Source organism: Eutrigla gurnardus (assembly GCF_963514095.1).
Source record: "Eutrigla gurnardus genome assembly, chromosome: 1".
NCBI classification, from domain to species: Eukaryota; Metazoa; Chordata; class Actinopteri; order Perciformes; family Triglidae; genus Eutrigla; species Eutrigla gurnardus.
The window spans coordinates 34,540,642-34,556,719 of NC_139915.1; the positions used below are offsets into that span (position 1 = coordinate 34,540,642).

Consider the following 16,078-nt stretch of genomic DNA (forward strand, 5'->3'; position numbering starts at 1 on the left):
CAAAATCCCCACTCATTACAACAAAATTACACGCAATATGAAAACAATTGAACTCACTAATAAACAATATGTGATGAAACAAAAAAACACACACACAACAACATAAACACAACAACATAATTCCCTCTGCTATGATATCAGGTTAACATATTTTTCACTCTCTGTTTAATAGCCAAATGGCTGTGTGCACCCATCTGGAAGAAGACGTCTCTTATCATACACAACTGTAAAGTTGATCACATATTGTTTATTAGTGAGTTCAATTGTTTTCATATTGCGTGTAATTTTGTTGTAATGAGTGGGAATTTTGTAGCAGCTGTCCTGATCTTTGATGTTTCCAGACCCCTACTCTGCATTTCTGTAATGACACTATACTTTTTTTTTTTTATTCAGACACAATGTCATTCAATTCAATACCGCTTTGTTAGTGCTAATTACTTGCGTAATCAAAGGATGGCGTCATTTTTTTTTTTATTGTATATATTTTCACCTTTAATGAACACGACAGTTGAGAGAGAGCCAGGAAACGGGAGCCTGAGAGGGGGGAACATAATCTTCTCCATCTCTCCAAGTCTTGTGCCTTACACATACACACACACACACACACACACACACCCTCAAAAGGATTACGTAATTTTTTATTCAGACACTACGTCATTCAATTCAATACCGCTTTGTTAGTGCTAATTACTTATGTAATCAAAGGATGACATATTTTTTTTAATTATTTTTCATGATTAAATTTATGTGACGTCATCACATTTTGACAGAAAGTACCTACTAAATCTCTCTTAGGCTTTTTGGTAGGATTTGAATATGGTGCATAATGTTTGACATATGAAACGTGTACATGAAAGAGTATGAATTATTATTTGAATTTTGATTACTGCATGATGTTTATTAGACGTTCACAGATAAACATCTGCTCTCAACCAAACCTGCTGCTTTGTATCAACTTTATCAGAACAGTTACAGCACACACTGAGCTCCATGACTGCAGGCCACCTAGTGGCCTCGACGAGGGTCGACCTCCTGTCCCCAGACCACCTCACTACTACACACTACTACTACCTCACTTGTACTACTACCAGCTCACTACTACACACTACTACTACCTCACTACTACACACTACTACTACCTCACTACTACACACTACTACTACTACCACCACCTCACTACTACACACTACTACTACCTCACTAGTACTACTACCAGCTCACTACTACACACTACTACTACCTCAATACTACACACTACTACTACCTCACTACTACACATGACTACCACCTCACTACTACCTCACTACTACCACCTCACTACTACACACTACTACTACTACCACCACCTCACTACTACACACTACTACCTCACTAGTACTACTACCAGCTCACTACTACACACTACTACTTCCTCAATACTACACACTACTACTACCTCACTACTACACATGACTACCACCTCACTACTACACACTACTACTACCTCACTACTACACACTACTACCACCTCACTACTACACACTACTACTACTACCAACACCACCTCACTACTACACACTACTACTACCTCACTAGTACTACTACCAGCTCACTACTACTACCTCAATACTACACACTAGTACTACCTCACTACTACACATGACTACCACCTCACTACTACACACTACTACTACCTCACTAGTACTACTACCAGCTCACTACTACACACTACTACTACCTCACTAGTACCACTACCACCTCCCTACTACACATTTTTGCGAGCGTTCGCGAGCGTTCCCGAGGCGGCGAGTCGAGCCCGGCGCCTCTGATTAGCATAAAGTAGATTCGACTTCAACTTTAGGCAAATAAGGAGCGGCCAACTCGCGCGCCGTCTCTCGACATTCGCCACGACGCTACCAGAATGCATTGCACGGCTTTTCACATAGACAATGAATGGGACGCGGGGAAACACAGCTGCCTGTGGACACGCACCTTACTACACACTACTACTACCTCACTAGTACTACTACTACCTCACTACTCCACACTAGTACTACCTTACTACTACTACGGCCACATCACTACTACTACTACCACCTCACTACTACTACCTCACTACTACACACTACTACCACCTCACTACTACCTCACTACTACAAACTACTACCACCTCACTACTACTACCACCTCACTACTACACACTACTACCACCTCACTCCTACTACATCACGAGTACTACTACTACCACCTCACTACTACACACTACTACTACCTCACTACTACTACCACCTCACTAGTACACACTACTACCACCTCACTACTACAAACTACTGCTACACACTACTACCATCTCACTACTACTACCTCACTACTACACACTACTACCACCTCACTACTACACACTACTACTACCTAACTACTACACACTACTACCACCTCACTACTACTACTACCACCTCACTACTACACACTACTACTACCTCACTACTACTACTACTACCACCTCACTACTACTACTACCACCTCACTACTACACACTACTACCACCTCACTACTACACACTACTACTACTACTACCACCTCACTACTACTACTACCACCTCACTACTACACACTACTACCACCTCACTACTACACACTACTACTACTACCTCACTACTACTACCACCTCACTACTACTACTACCACCTCACTACTACACACTACTACTACTACTACTACCACCTCACTACTACTACTACCACCTCACTACTACACACTACTACCACCTCACTACTACTACCTCACTACTACACACTACTACTACTACCTCACTACTACTACTACCACCTCACTACTACAAACTACTACCACCTCACACTTCAAAAGAGAGCAATATGATACATTCATAAAGCTGGATATCGGGATCATACTAACTCACTATTCCTACAGTCAAAACTACTAAAATTCATAGACCAAGTGGCATTTCAAACAGCACAAGTAATATTTAAGGCAAAACATCATCTTTTATCGGAAAACCTTCAAAAACTATTCACGGAAAGGGAAGGGGGTTATAATTTAAGGGGAAATTATCATTTTAAAACTTTGAGGGTGCGCACCACTATGAGAAGTTTTTGTGTTTCTGTTGCTGGTGTAAGTCTATGGAACAGTATGATTGTGGAGTTAAAAGAAATACAAGGAAAATATTTTTATACAATATAGAGTGAGGAAGGTGTTTAAATATCACCAGCTGTTCATTGTTTCATGTGTGTATGTAGGCGTATATGTATATGTGTATTTATGCTTGTATATACGTGTTGTATGTGGGTATGTATGTGTGCATGTATATATGTGCATATGTATATGTGTATATGTGTGTATGTATGTATGTATATGTATGTGTATTTATGCTTGTATATACGTGTATGTGTGTATGTATTTATATGTATGTGTATGAATATGTATATTTCACTGGTTAAAATCCAGATGAACTTGATAAATAGGAAAGCATTTTGAAAGGGGTATTTAAAGTGGGTGACAGGGGGTAGGAGTTAATACGTTTTACACTTCTTCCTACTCCTTTTTGGACATGTTATTTCATTTATTTCAGCATTATTAATATTATTTGAGTATTAGAATGTGTGTATCATGACTTCTGTGACTTGTGAATGTCTTTTATTTTTGATAATGCTTTTCTTTTCTTTTTTAATTTCTTTTACATGTTCGAAATAAATAAATAAAATAAATCAGAGCAATTAAAGACAATCAAATCACATTTCAAAAGAGTGGTCTTCTCCGCTGTCTCTCTGACTGATAGACGACTGCTGGCGTGTTTCCATGCGACGCGCATATCAGTGCGCGAGCTGCCGAGCGTAGCCAAGTCAGACAGGAAGCGGAAGCCTGAAGGAAAAGTAGTTCCATATCTGATACAAATATTGACCACAGGTTTCACTTTTTACTTCGACAAAATTGATTCTGTGTCATAAAAGTATTAATATTTCTTCTAAAAGGGGACTTGGAATCAATATTTTGATGTAAAGATCGATTCTAAAAAAACACAGCCCCAGATCGGAAGTATCGATATTCACGGATCGATACACACATCCCTTCTACACATATAAGTGTAGAGAAGAAGAAGAGCAGCCGCACGAGGACCCTCCGAGAGACAACGGTCATCGCACGAGCCCGAGGAAACCCCGCCGGACGCCTTCACGGACTTCCACAGACCGGACTCGCTCCGTGAAGCGGTCTCAGGTAAGAGTGTTTGTCTGGGCAGAGACCGGACAGCTGCCGTGCGTGTTGAAAGAATCCCTCTCGGTGTGTGACGTTTACCGGACCGCCGAGTCCCGTTCCATGTGGTTGAGACCACCTCGGTCATGAAGGGCTCTTAACCCGCTACGCTGTTTTTGTGCCGCGGCCGACGAACCCGGGTTCATTCTCCGGGCTTCTGGGTGATAAAGGACAGCTGTTGTATGTTCCAGCCAGGTTTCCCTCCTGCTGTCTTCTTTCCTCTTCCTTTGCTCCGTCTCCGCGGGCTCGTCCGCCATCTTGCCCTGCTGCTCCTCTCCCGCCTTCCTCACCGGAACCAAAGAGTATATAGACACCAAGAGGCGAATCTCAATGCATTTACATGTAGCTAAGTAGCAGACGCTTTTATCCAAAGCCACTTAGAATACCGTAAGTACATTTGTGTGAAGAGTGCAACAGTACAGGCGATACTTAAAAAAATAGAATATTGTGCAGTATTTTATTTTTATTTTTATTTTATTTTATTAGAACGCTGTTTCGTCTCGTTTATTTGCGATATTATTAGTAGGCTCGTTGGAGATGCACTGTGCTTTGCCTGGAAAGCAGACGAGCCGGAGCAGCAGGAGGCGGAGCCTAAACGCTACGCTCCAGTCAGGTTTCCATCGGCCTTTCAAGATTTCATAGAAAAAGTTACATCCTGTTAGTCGGGATCTGTAGGCTATCTGTAGTTTGCGACCACATTTGCATTTATTTATATTTGTTCATAAATATCTGTGGAAATCAGAATACTTTAGTAACATATACATACATATACATACTGTGTACTGCGCAGTGTGAGAGCAACGCTCGCGTTTTTAATGCTCCTGCTGGTTTGCTCACCAGCTAGCCTGTACACTGGGTGCGCGCGAGCTAACTAACAAGCCAGTTCACCGTTCACTAGCTTGTTAGTTAGCTCGCGCACACCCAGCAAACAGCTAGCTGGCGGTTTACATGTATGATAGCAAAGCAACTGCCGGTGAACTAGCCCGTACACTCGCGCACACCCAGCGAGCTGGCGAAGTACCGGACTGGCGAGCAAACCAGCCGGATAATTAGCCCACTGGCTGCCTGCTGCCAGGCTAGCGAACCAGCGAGCTAGCTGGCTAACTCAATAAACATGACCTAGAATATGGAACCTTGTTGCAATATTCAAATTTTCTGAGATTTTGAATTTGGGGTTTTTATAAGGTGTAATCCATAATCTTCAAAATTATAATGAATAAAGGCTTGTAATATCTCACTTTAAGTCTACATAATGTATTTGTTTGACCTTTTAAGTTGAATTACTGAAATAAATGAACTTCTGCACAATATTCAAATTTTTCGAGTATCACCTGTACATCTCTATCAGCACAGTGAGGATTTCAATCCGCCCGCTGGCTAAGTTAACCCGTAGCTAGTAAACAACAGAGATACGTGCTAAGATACAAGATACTGATTTGTGGGTTTTTTGGGACGGGGAGGGGTAGTAGAGGGAGGAGGCTCAGCAGAGTCCAGGTGAACTCTGAATACCGGTCTTGGGTCTCTTACGGAGGATGGGGAGCGGTTCTGTGGTCAATGGAACGAACATCTGTGTCCTTTGGACTGAAAGTGACTGTTAAACTTCCCATCATGCATTGGGAAACTAGTAGCGCCGTATGAAATCTGCTTTTCCCCAATTTCCCATATATTGAGTAGCTGTGAGCAATAATAATTGTAATAATAACTTTTGCCAATGCAGACACGTTTGCCAAATCTTTTATTTTTTTATTAAATTAGTTGCATTAAATAGTGTTTGTTGTGATTATTTATTGCATTTAAATGTGCCTGGAACTGTGGAAACCTGCCTGTGAGGTCTTGGTGACGTGTGCGCACCGGTCAGCCAAACTGCCACTCCGCTTTCGGCGAAGTGTCGGCGAGGCTTTTTGCCACGAAACTTCCACTGCACCAAGCTGAATCTGTGACGCCTCCCCCTGCTGCACAGCCACACCCATATTGGCGCAGGCGATCCACCAAGCTGCCAAACTGACCGTGCGCAAGGCTGCCGCTGGTCCAAACTGGCATTGCACTGGCTCCGCCACCCTGGTCAGCTGTTTTACTAACATATCTCTGTGTGTTGTTACTGTTTTTCTGCAGACGTCCAGCAGCTGATGGCGTGTAAAGAAGAGGTTCCATTTGAGCAGCAGGACTGGGGCTCCAGTCTGGACCAGGAGGATCCAGAGCCCCCACACATCAAAGAGGAACAGGAGGAAGTCTGGATCAGTCAGGAGGGAGAGCAGCTTCAAGGACTGGAGGAGGCTGATATCAAGTTCCCAGTCACTCTTGTCCCTGTGAAGAGTGAAGAAGATGAAGACGATGAAGAGAAGCCTCAGTTCTCAGGGCTGGCTTCAGCTGCAGCCAGCAGCTCAACTGAACACATGAAAACAGAAGCTGGTGAAGAGGACTGTGGAGGACCGGAACCACAACCAGATACTGGTGACATGACTGAAGACTCTTCTGACATTGATGACATGACTGAAAACTCATCTGAGGCTGATGACAGTGATGATTGGCAGGAGACCAGAGAACCTCAGTCAGGTTTAAAGGCTTGGACCGATGATGAAGTCCCTGACCGTGATTCTAGATGTAGTCCTGGAGAGAAACAATTCAGATGCTCCGAATGTGGGAAAACATTTGACCATAATTATATGAAGAGACACATGAGAACTCACACAGGAGAGAAACCATTCAGCTGCTCAGTTTGTCAGAAATCTTTTACAGAAAGTGGAAGTTTAAACGTACACATGAGAACTCACACAGGAGAGAAACCATTCAGCTGCTCAGTTTGTCAGAAATCTTTTCCACTGAGTGTAAGTTTAAAGACACACATGAGAACTCACACAGGAGAGAAACCTTTCAGCTGCTCAGAGTGTGATAAATGTTTCAATGCTAGCTCAAGTCTGAATAGTCACATGAAAACTCATACAGGAGAGAAACCTTTCAGCTGCTCAGTTTGTAAGAAATCTTTCAGACACAGAGGAATTTTAAAGGAACACATGAGAACTCATACAGGAGAGAAACCTTTCAGCTGCTCAGTTTGTAAGAAATCTTTCAGACAGAGAGGAATTTTAAAGGAACACATGAGAACTCATACAGGAGAGAAACCTTTCAGCTGCTCAGTTTGTAAGAAATCTTTCAGACAGAGACGAGATTTAAAGGGACACATGAGAACTCATACAAGGGAGAAATCGTTCAGCTGCTTATTTTGCAAACGGTCTTTTATACTAAAAGGAATGTTAAACACACACATGAGAACTCATACAGGAGAGAAACCTTTCAGCTGCTTAATTTGCAAGCGGTCTTTTATACTAAGAGGAAATTTAAGGGCACATATGAGAATTCACATAGGATAGATGTTTCAGCTGCTCAGTATGTAAGAAACCTTTCACGCAGAGAGGAAGCTTAAAGATACACATGAGAACTCGTGTCCCATATTATGAAAAACAGGTTTTCTCTGGTCTCTAACCCTATAAACTGGTCCTCCCTGAGCCTGCCAACTCCTAGAATGAGGAAAACAAGCGACTTCTGCATGGTCTCTGCAGCCCCCCACTGGTACAACGGCGCTCCTACAGCCTGTTCAGATTAAGCTCCCGTCGTTACGTAACGAAGGGGGCAAGGTTATAATAGTTTTGGATTTTTCATTAGTTTTAGGTTCTATTTCGATTTGACTTTTTGTTTTTCAAATTCAGTTTGTTTTAAATCGTTTTTAGAGCGGGTTTGCTATTTTCATTTTTTGAAAATGCTTAGTTTTGGTTTAGTTTTGATTAGTTTTAGTGTTAGTTTTAGTTTTTTATATTATGGGGTATTTGTCAGGTGCAAGATTAAATAAAGGTCACAATAAGTACTTTGTAATAAAACTCAACAAAAGATACCATTTTGAAAAATGTATTTTTTTTTTTCACTTAAATCTTTGTCAATTTATTGCAAAAACACATACAAACAAACAAAACAAAGAGCTGCCTGGAGAGAGCATATCATTCTTACAGTCTTACAGATTGGTATATCCATCAATTATTATTCCAGTCCAGTATCATCATTCAGAATCTTATATAGAGTCCATTTTTTGTCCAGTTGTGCTTCCTTTAGCCTCAGTATGTGAGTCCATTTTTCCATTAAGAAGATTTCTTCCACGATTGTTATCCATTGTTCTTTTGTTGGTGGTGTTTCCTTTCCCCAGTTCCTAGTGATGGCTTTCTTGCCTGCCACCAGTAGTATTTTGTAGTATCCATCTCGAGTGGTATCAGTCTCTTCTGAGAATTTACACAAATAAAGCACTAAACAAGTCTTAGGCACTCCATATCCTAATATTTGCTGTAACTCCTCACATATAATTTCCCAAAATACTATTATTTTTTGACATTTCCCAAAAATGTGAGAGTGGTCCACATTAAAAGATCCACAGCCTCGCCAACATTTGTGACGGTTGTGTAGTTGCTTACTCTTCATTTTCGGTGTAATAAAAAAACGAACCAGATTCTTCCATGCAAACTCTCTCCAAATTCGTGAGTTAGTGGATGAATGATGTATCTTGCACATTTTATGCCACTCCTCATCTGAAATTTCTACATTAAGTTCTTCCTCCCATTTCACCTTAATATATTTAGTTGAATGTTTGATGTTAGTATTCAATCCATGATATAATGTTGAGATTATTCTTATGTCATTTTCCTGATATGCCTTAACTATGATTCGGATGACATCATTGATTTCCCTGGAAGAATCTGATTTGATCTCCTTTTTATAGTAGTCCCTTATTTGAAAGTATCTAAAGATTTCATGTGTATCCAACTCACATCTTCCTCTAAGATTTTCAAAACTCACCAGCTCCCCTTTGTTTTCCAACACACACCAAGCAGTTATTCCTTTTCCTGCCCATTGTTTAAATCTTTGATCATATTTTGCTGGATAAAAATTGCTGTCATAAGCTACCCATTTTAATATTTTTGATTCTTTTTCATTCTGAATTTTGTACATTTTCAGTATTTTAAACCACAGATCTAATGTGTGTATTGTAATTGGATCCATATTAATTTTGAGTTCCTGGCTATCACCAAGCATATTTTGAATTGGAATTTGGTTTACTTCTTTTTCTATATCTTTCCATTTTGCTCTATATTCTGGTTTACACCAGCAATATACAGGTCTCGGTTGAGCAGCATAGAAATACTCTATCAGTTTCGGAAGACCCATACCAACTCTTTCTTTGGGGAGCTGGAGAGTTTTATATTTGACTCTAGGTTTTTTGCCCCCCCAAACAAATCTGGAGATCATTCTATCCCAACTTATGAATTGGTCCCGGGGGACATCTATTGGCAGGGATTGGAAAACATGTAAAAATCTGGGTAGTATATTCATTTTAACAATATCAATTCTTGAACTGAAGTCCAGTGGTAAGGTAGACCATCTCGTTATATCTTTCTGTATTTCTTGTTTTAAATTTTTATAATTTGCACCATACAGCTCAGAGAGATTTTTAGTGATCACAACACCTAAATATTTGATTGTTTTTAAGTTCCAATTCAATTTGTATGATTCCTGGATCTCTCTCGATGGATTATAGTTGAGTGTTAAAATCTGAGTTTTAGTTACATTGATTTTATATCCTGACAGATGTTCATACAGGTCTAGTAACTTCATCAGATTAGGGAGCGTTGTGTTTGGTTGCTCAAAGAAAGCTATTATGTCATCGGTAAAAAGCCCAATTTTATGTTCCACATCCTTAATTATGACACCTTTAATTTCCTTATTTTGTCGGACTGCTTGAGCCAAAGATTCTATAAAGATCGCGAAAAGAATCGGCGACAAACAACATCCTTGTCTGGTCGATCTTTCTAACAATATTTTGTCTGTCAAATTTCCATTGATTTTTATTCTAGCCGAAGGTTCTTGATATAGTGTTTTGATCAGTTGTACAGATTCTTTATTGAAACCAAATCGTTCTGGCACTTGATAGAGACATTTCCAATTAACGCAGTCAAATGCTTTTTCCGCTTCGATACCAACCAGTACAGTACTTTGCTTCTTTTTTTGTGATTGGCCAATTATTTGCAAGGTTCTTCGAATACTGTCTTGTGTTTGGCGACCTGATGAGATGAGATGAGATTCAACTTTATTGTCATTGTGCAGTGTACAAGTACAGAGACAACGAAATGCAGTTAGCATCCATCCAGAAGTGCAAAACAGCAGTAAAGTGCAGAGTAAGTGCAAATGTACACTGTAAAAATAAGAATAAGAATATTGCAGTGGGGTATGTACAAGTATGTGCAATATACAGTTTAGGAACAAGTATGGGAGGTGCACTAGATGAGTGCGAGTGCAATATGGCAGAAAACAGTATGAAAAATACACTATAACACTAAGTACGCTGGGTGAGTATGATTACACTATTTACATATGAATATACTATGTCAGTATTATACACTATATATACATTTATTAAGTTAAGGCAGTATGAATACACTAATAAATGGAAAACACTTTAAGAGTATACTAATATGAATATGATTTCCAGTGAACAAGAATGTACATTATGGTCAGAATAAATAGCTAAATAAATAGGGGTGCTATGGGTGGAGTGAGTCCTGCTATCACCGTGGTTTAGAGTTCAACAGTGTGATAGCAGCAGGGAAGAAGCTGTTCCTGAACCTGCTGGTCCGGGAACGGAGAGACCTGAAGCGCCTGCCGGAGGGGAGGAGGGTAAAGAGTCTGTGGTTGGGGTGGGAAGTGTCCTTGGTGATGCAATGAGCCTTCCGCAGGCGTCGCTTGCACTGGATATTGTCTATGGTGGGGAGTGAAGAACCGGTGATGCGTTGGGCAGTTTTCACCACCCTCTGCAGCGATTTCCGGTCCGCGACAGAGCAGTTACCGTACCACACTGAGATGCAGTTGGTGAGGATGCTCTCGATGGTGCAACGGTAGAAGTTCACCAGGATCTGGGGAGACAGGTTGATCTTCTTCAGTCTCCTCAGGAAGAACAGACGCTGGTGAGCCTTCTTGACCAGAGTGGAAGTGTTGAGGTTCCAAGTAAGATCCTCGGAGATGTGGACACCCAGGAATTTAAAGCTGGAGACACGCTCCACCTCTACCCTGTTTGGTCCTCAACTATTAATTCTACTATAAATGTATTTATTCTTTTAGAAATGATGGATGTATATATTTTGTAATCTATATTTAGTATTGAGATCGGTCTATAACTTTCACATTTATCTTTATCTTTGCCTGGTTTTAAAATGACTGAAATAATTGCTTCTGCCCACGTTGGTGGTATTTTCTTTTCTTTAAGCGTCCAGTTAAAAGAGGCCTGGAGTGATGGTATCAACTCTTCCTTAAAAATCTTGTACCATTCTGAGGGGTAACCATCACTCCCTCGAGATTTATTGTTTTTCAATGAATTTATCGCTTGAATAATCTCTTCTCTTGTAATATCTGCTGTTAGTCTTTCATTTTGTTTAGAACCAATTGATGGTAAATCTAATTGTTCTAAAAAGTTTCTCACTTCCTTTTCATTTGCAGCCGGTGGCTGTGTATATACTTTTTTATAGAACCCCTGAAATATCTTCTCTATCCCCTCTGGATCATGTATTAGCTCACTGGTATGTGGATCCCTAATTTTTTGTATGGTATTCATTGCTTGTTGTTTTCGGATACGTTTTGCTAAGAGTTTTGTCGCTTTGGGGCCGATCTCATAATAACTTTGCTTCAAATATGTGTTCTTCTTTCCATATTCATCTAATTGCAATTCAGTTATCTTCATTTTGGTGTCCTTTATTTGTTTATATATCTTTGGGTCATTTGTCTTCTGGTATCGTTGCTCTAATCCTCTCAAAGTTACTGAGTGATTTGAATATGCTTCTCTTCTAATTTTTTTAAATAGTGCGGTTCTAGCTATTATCTTTCCTCGAACAACCACTTTCAGAGCGTCCCATACAATGTGTGGGTCTACTTCTCCATTGTTGTTTTCTTCCATATATTGTTTAATGTCTTCCTTCAAATCTTTCACCAGTCCTTTATTATTTAGTATTCCTACATTTAATCTCCAGATTGTTTGTCTTTTCCTGGCATTCAGATTTATTTTTAAAAATAATGCATTATGATCTGATATATCAGCACCTCCAATCTTACACTCAATCACTCTATGCCTGTCCCCCGTATTTAGAAAAAAATAATCTATTCTTGAATGAACATTGTGTGTTGCCGAATAATGTGTAAAATCCTTTTCAAGAGGATTGAGGCTCCTCCATGTATCTATCATTCCCATTTCTTCTAAAGATAACTTTACAAATTTTGATATCTGTTTTTTATTTCCTTTTAAACTTGTTGTATCTAAGCTATGGTTCATGACTACGTTAAAATCCCCCCCACAGATTAAAGTACCTTTGATTTCTGTCGCAATAACATTAAACAGGGATTTAAAAAACAGTTTACTGCTTTCTGGGGGTGCATAAACATTCATCAACGTAACAGGTTCATTTTCTAGTTTTCCCTTCACTAGCACATATCTTCCCTCTTTATCTTTGATTTCCTTTTCACAGACAAACAGTTGAATTTGGGATTAATGTCATAACCCCTTTCCTACGCCCTTGTTTATAGGTACTATAATATGAATTCCTAAATCCAAATTTTTAAAATTTTTCATGCTCTGTCTGGGATAGATGAGTTTCCTGCAAAAAAAAACTTGTAGTTTTTCTTTTTTCAATTTTGTTATGACTGTTCCTCTCTTTTTGGATGTATTTAGACCATTTACATTTAAGGACAGTATCTTCAGACCATTACATACCATATTACATATTATTGTGTTTAGGTTCTTTCCCAGGCAGCAAAAAAGATACATGAACGTGTGCATGAACTAAGTTGAGAACATTATTAACTAAACAGAACTTCCACGCGGGGATTCTTCTTCTTCTCCCCAAAGTCCCTGTTGGTGGGTGGATGGGAAATCCTCTCCTGTGAGGGCCCATCCCTAGACCTTGAAGCCGTTCCTGTTACGGTGTCAAGCTGAGTCTAGACAAGTCCAACCTTATAGTAACCCTCGTCCTGTTGGTAATACTATATATCAACTGTAATATCTGAAGCCTTTTTGTATTAATTAACTCAACCAAAGGGTCATGTTTTATTATTTACTGCCTCATTAGTCCAATATGAATTGACCCAGGTTATTGGAGCCTTGTTACCTTTTTACAGAGGTAAGATATTAAATATCAGGTCTCCTCTCGTACTCTTGCAACCTCTCCTTCGCTCGTTGTGCCGCCGCATCCTGCCCCGATCCGCTGCGTCCCACTCGCTGCCACCTTGCTGCTCCTCGAGTCATCTTCTCCGCTCGTCCGGTGTCCGCGTCTGGGTCCGGTACATCCACAGTTAGTCCCCTCGCGTTCATGTCCTGCGCTGCATCACCCGCGTTGTCATAGCTCTTAACACCGTTGTTCCAGTGGATTCTTATTTTCGTAAATGGGGTCTGAAAACGGATCCCATTCTCTTTCAGTGCTTTCTTGATGCCCAAATAGGTTTTTCGCTTTTGGACAATTTCAGTGGGATAATCGTGGTCGAATTGGATTTTCTTGTTGCCCACCTGTATCCCCTTCTTCTGCCAGACTTTCTGTAAGACCATCTCTTTAGTTTCGAACTTGAGGAAATTAACCACTACTGCTCTCGGAGCACCTCCCGGTCCCGGATTTAGCGCAAGGGCTCTATGTGCGCGTTGAATCTGTAGATCGACTCCTTCGGGTAGCTCCAGCTCTTTTTTAAGAAGTTGGTCCAAGTAGTCTGCAATGGAGCTTCCTTCTTTGTCCTCAGACAATCCGAAAATCCGGACATTATTCCGCCGTTAAGGTCCGTTAGTTTGTCCTGCATCTGGCGTGTCTGTTTAGCTAGCTTCGTTAGCAGATCGCTTGCCTCTGTGCAGGCCCGGACTGGCCATCGGGAGAACCGGGAGGTTTCCCGAAGCGCCGGCCTATGATTGGCCTATTTTTTTTATTGATGTTTATGACAGACAAATACGAACAAATACTTGTTACCTTATTGCAGTTACATGGATAAGATACACATCTTGTATGCATTTATCAGTATCTATCTGCCCAGTCTTTTTTTTTTTCTCTCTTACAAACAGCAACAAAAATAGCAAAAAAAATAAATGCAGTCCAGCAATAATGTACAGAACAGGCCAGACCTACAACACAAAACATATATCCACAAAACAAAACAAAACAAAACACCCTAGGAAGTCTTCATATTATACCAATCCTGTACCTGCCTCTAATAAAATATGGAGAGATGGCGACATTCTTACATATCCAGCAATTGAGCAAGGAATGGGCCCCACACCTCGTTAAATAAATCTTCCTTCCCAGCCACTCTATAGGTGAACCGCTCGTAGCTGGCCATTGAGCTTAAAACCTGTATCCACTCCTTAAAAGTGGACTGAGTGGGAGATTTCCAGTGGCGTAAAGTTATCCTGCACCCTGTTGTCATAGCTAGACGACACCAACTTTTTTGGTGTTTCGACATTTGAATGTTATCTGGAAGTAACCCCAACAAACATAATGCAGGGTTTTTGATCAAGTGTGTGCCCAGCACCTTATTCAAGAACACAATTATTGCGTTCCACATGTCTCTAGTTTTGTCACACTCATATAACATATGTACAAGAGTTCCGACCCTTCCATTACATCTCCAACACAAATCACTGTTTCTGAGTTTCAGTCTTGCCAGTTTTGAAGGGGTCCAGTAAGATCTATTTAATATCTTATAACAAATGAGTTGTGATTGTGCTTCACGTGAGTAACAGTGCCATGATGCATATAGTTTTTTCCAATTATTTTCTGGAATCACTTGAGCCAGGTCCTTCTCCCAACACGCTTTCAGACCATCCAGTTTTGGCACTTGTGTACTTCTAATAAGTTCAAAGAATTTTGAAGCTCCTCTGTTTTTCTCTCCAATCTTATGGGAAATTACCTGGATTTCAGTCAGACTGTGCTGAATATGTTTGTTTGAGAGAATACAATGTCTCATTTGTAAATATCGCCAGAATTCAGAGTTACTCAAATTATATTTATTTTTAATCTCATCAAATGATCTAAATCCCACATCTCCCATCACATCCTCAAGAATATGAATCCCAGATCTAATCCATTTGTTCCAAAAGAAACTTTTCTTATCAATTAACAATTTCTTGTTATACCATATGGAGGATCTGCTTGATAAATATGGATCAGTTTTTGTTATTTGATGAGCAATTTTCCATGACTCTCTGGCAAAAGCCATTACCGGGTCTTGGGAGGGGACTGGTCTATCTGTTTGTGAGAGGAAGGCCTCCACAGAAAAAGGATGTACCAGTTGCTCTTCTATCCTGACCCACAGAGGGATCCTAGTAGGCGGCAGGTGAATTTTAGATAGCTGCGATAAAGAAAATGATAAATGATACCAGTCTATTCGTGATAATGCTAACCCCCCCTTGTCTTTTCCAGCATATAACTTAGTCCGATTAAACATGGGTTTTTTTCCTGCCCATATAAACTTCTCTATCATACTGTTGTATGTTTTAAGTAATGGGGAAGGAAATTTTAGCGGTAACATGGAAATGATGTAATTGATCTTGGGAGTTAAAATCATTTTAACTAGATTGAGTCTGCCCAACAGGGAAATATGCAACTTATCCCAATTTTGTAACAGAATTTGAGTTTTCTGAATAACTGGAGAAATGTTGGCTTCCATTATTTTTTTCAGACCTGGCGTTAATTTGATACCCAAATATGTTAATCCTTCAGGCATCCATCTGAATTTCCAGTTCTTTCTAATATCTGGGGGGCACAGTTTTGATAAC

At 40.2% G+C, this 16,078-nt stretch overlaps 2 protein-coding genes across 2 annotated transcripts in view; both read left to right on the forward strand.

Moving 5' to 3' along the window:
• Positions 1–16,078, forward strand: part of LOC311015290 (uncharacterized protein) — a gene marked incomplete at its 5' end in the record, with an annotated part of 152,915 nt that overhangs the window by 88,591 nt on the left and 48,246 nt on the right. The gene's annotated exons all lie outside the window — the stretch shown is intronic.
• Positions 2,476–8,088, forward strand: LOC311027705 (uncharacterized protein). Its single transcript, XM_084031849.1, has 2 exons — positions 2,476–4,212; positions 6,361–8,088. Exon 2 carries the CDS (start codon positions 6,375–6,377, stop codon positions 7,614–7,616), a length of 1,242 nt encoding a protein of 413 aa, XP_083887975.1. The 5' UTR covers positions 2,476–4,212; positions 6,361–6,374; the 3' UTR covers positions 7,617–8,088.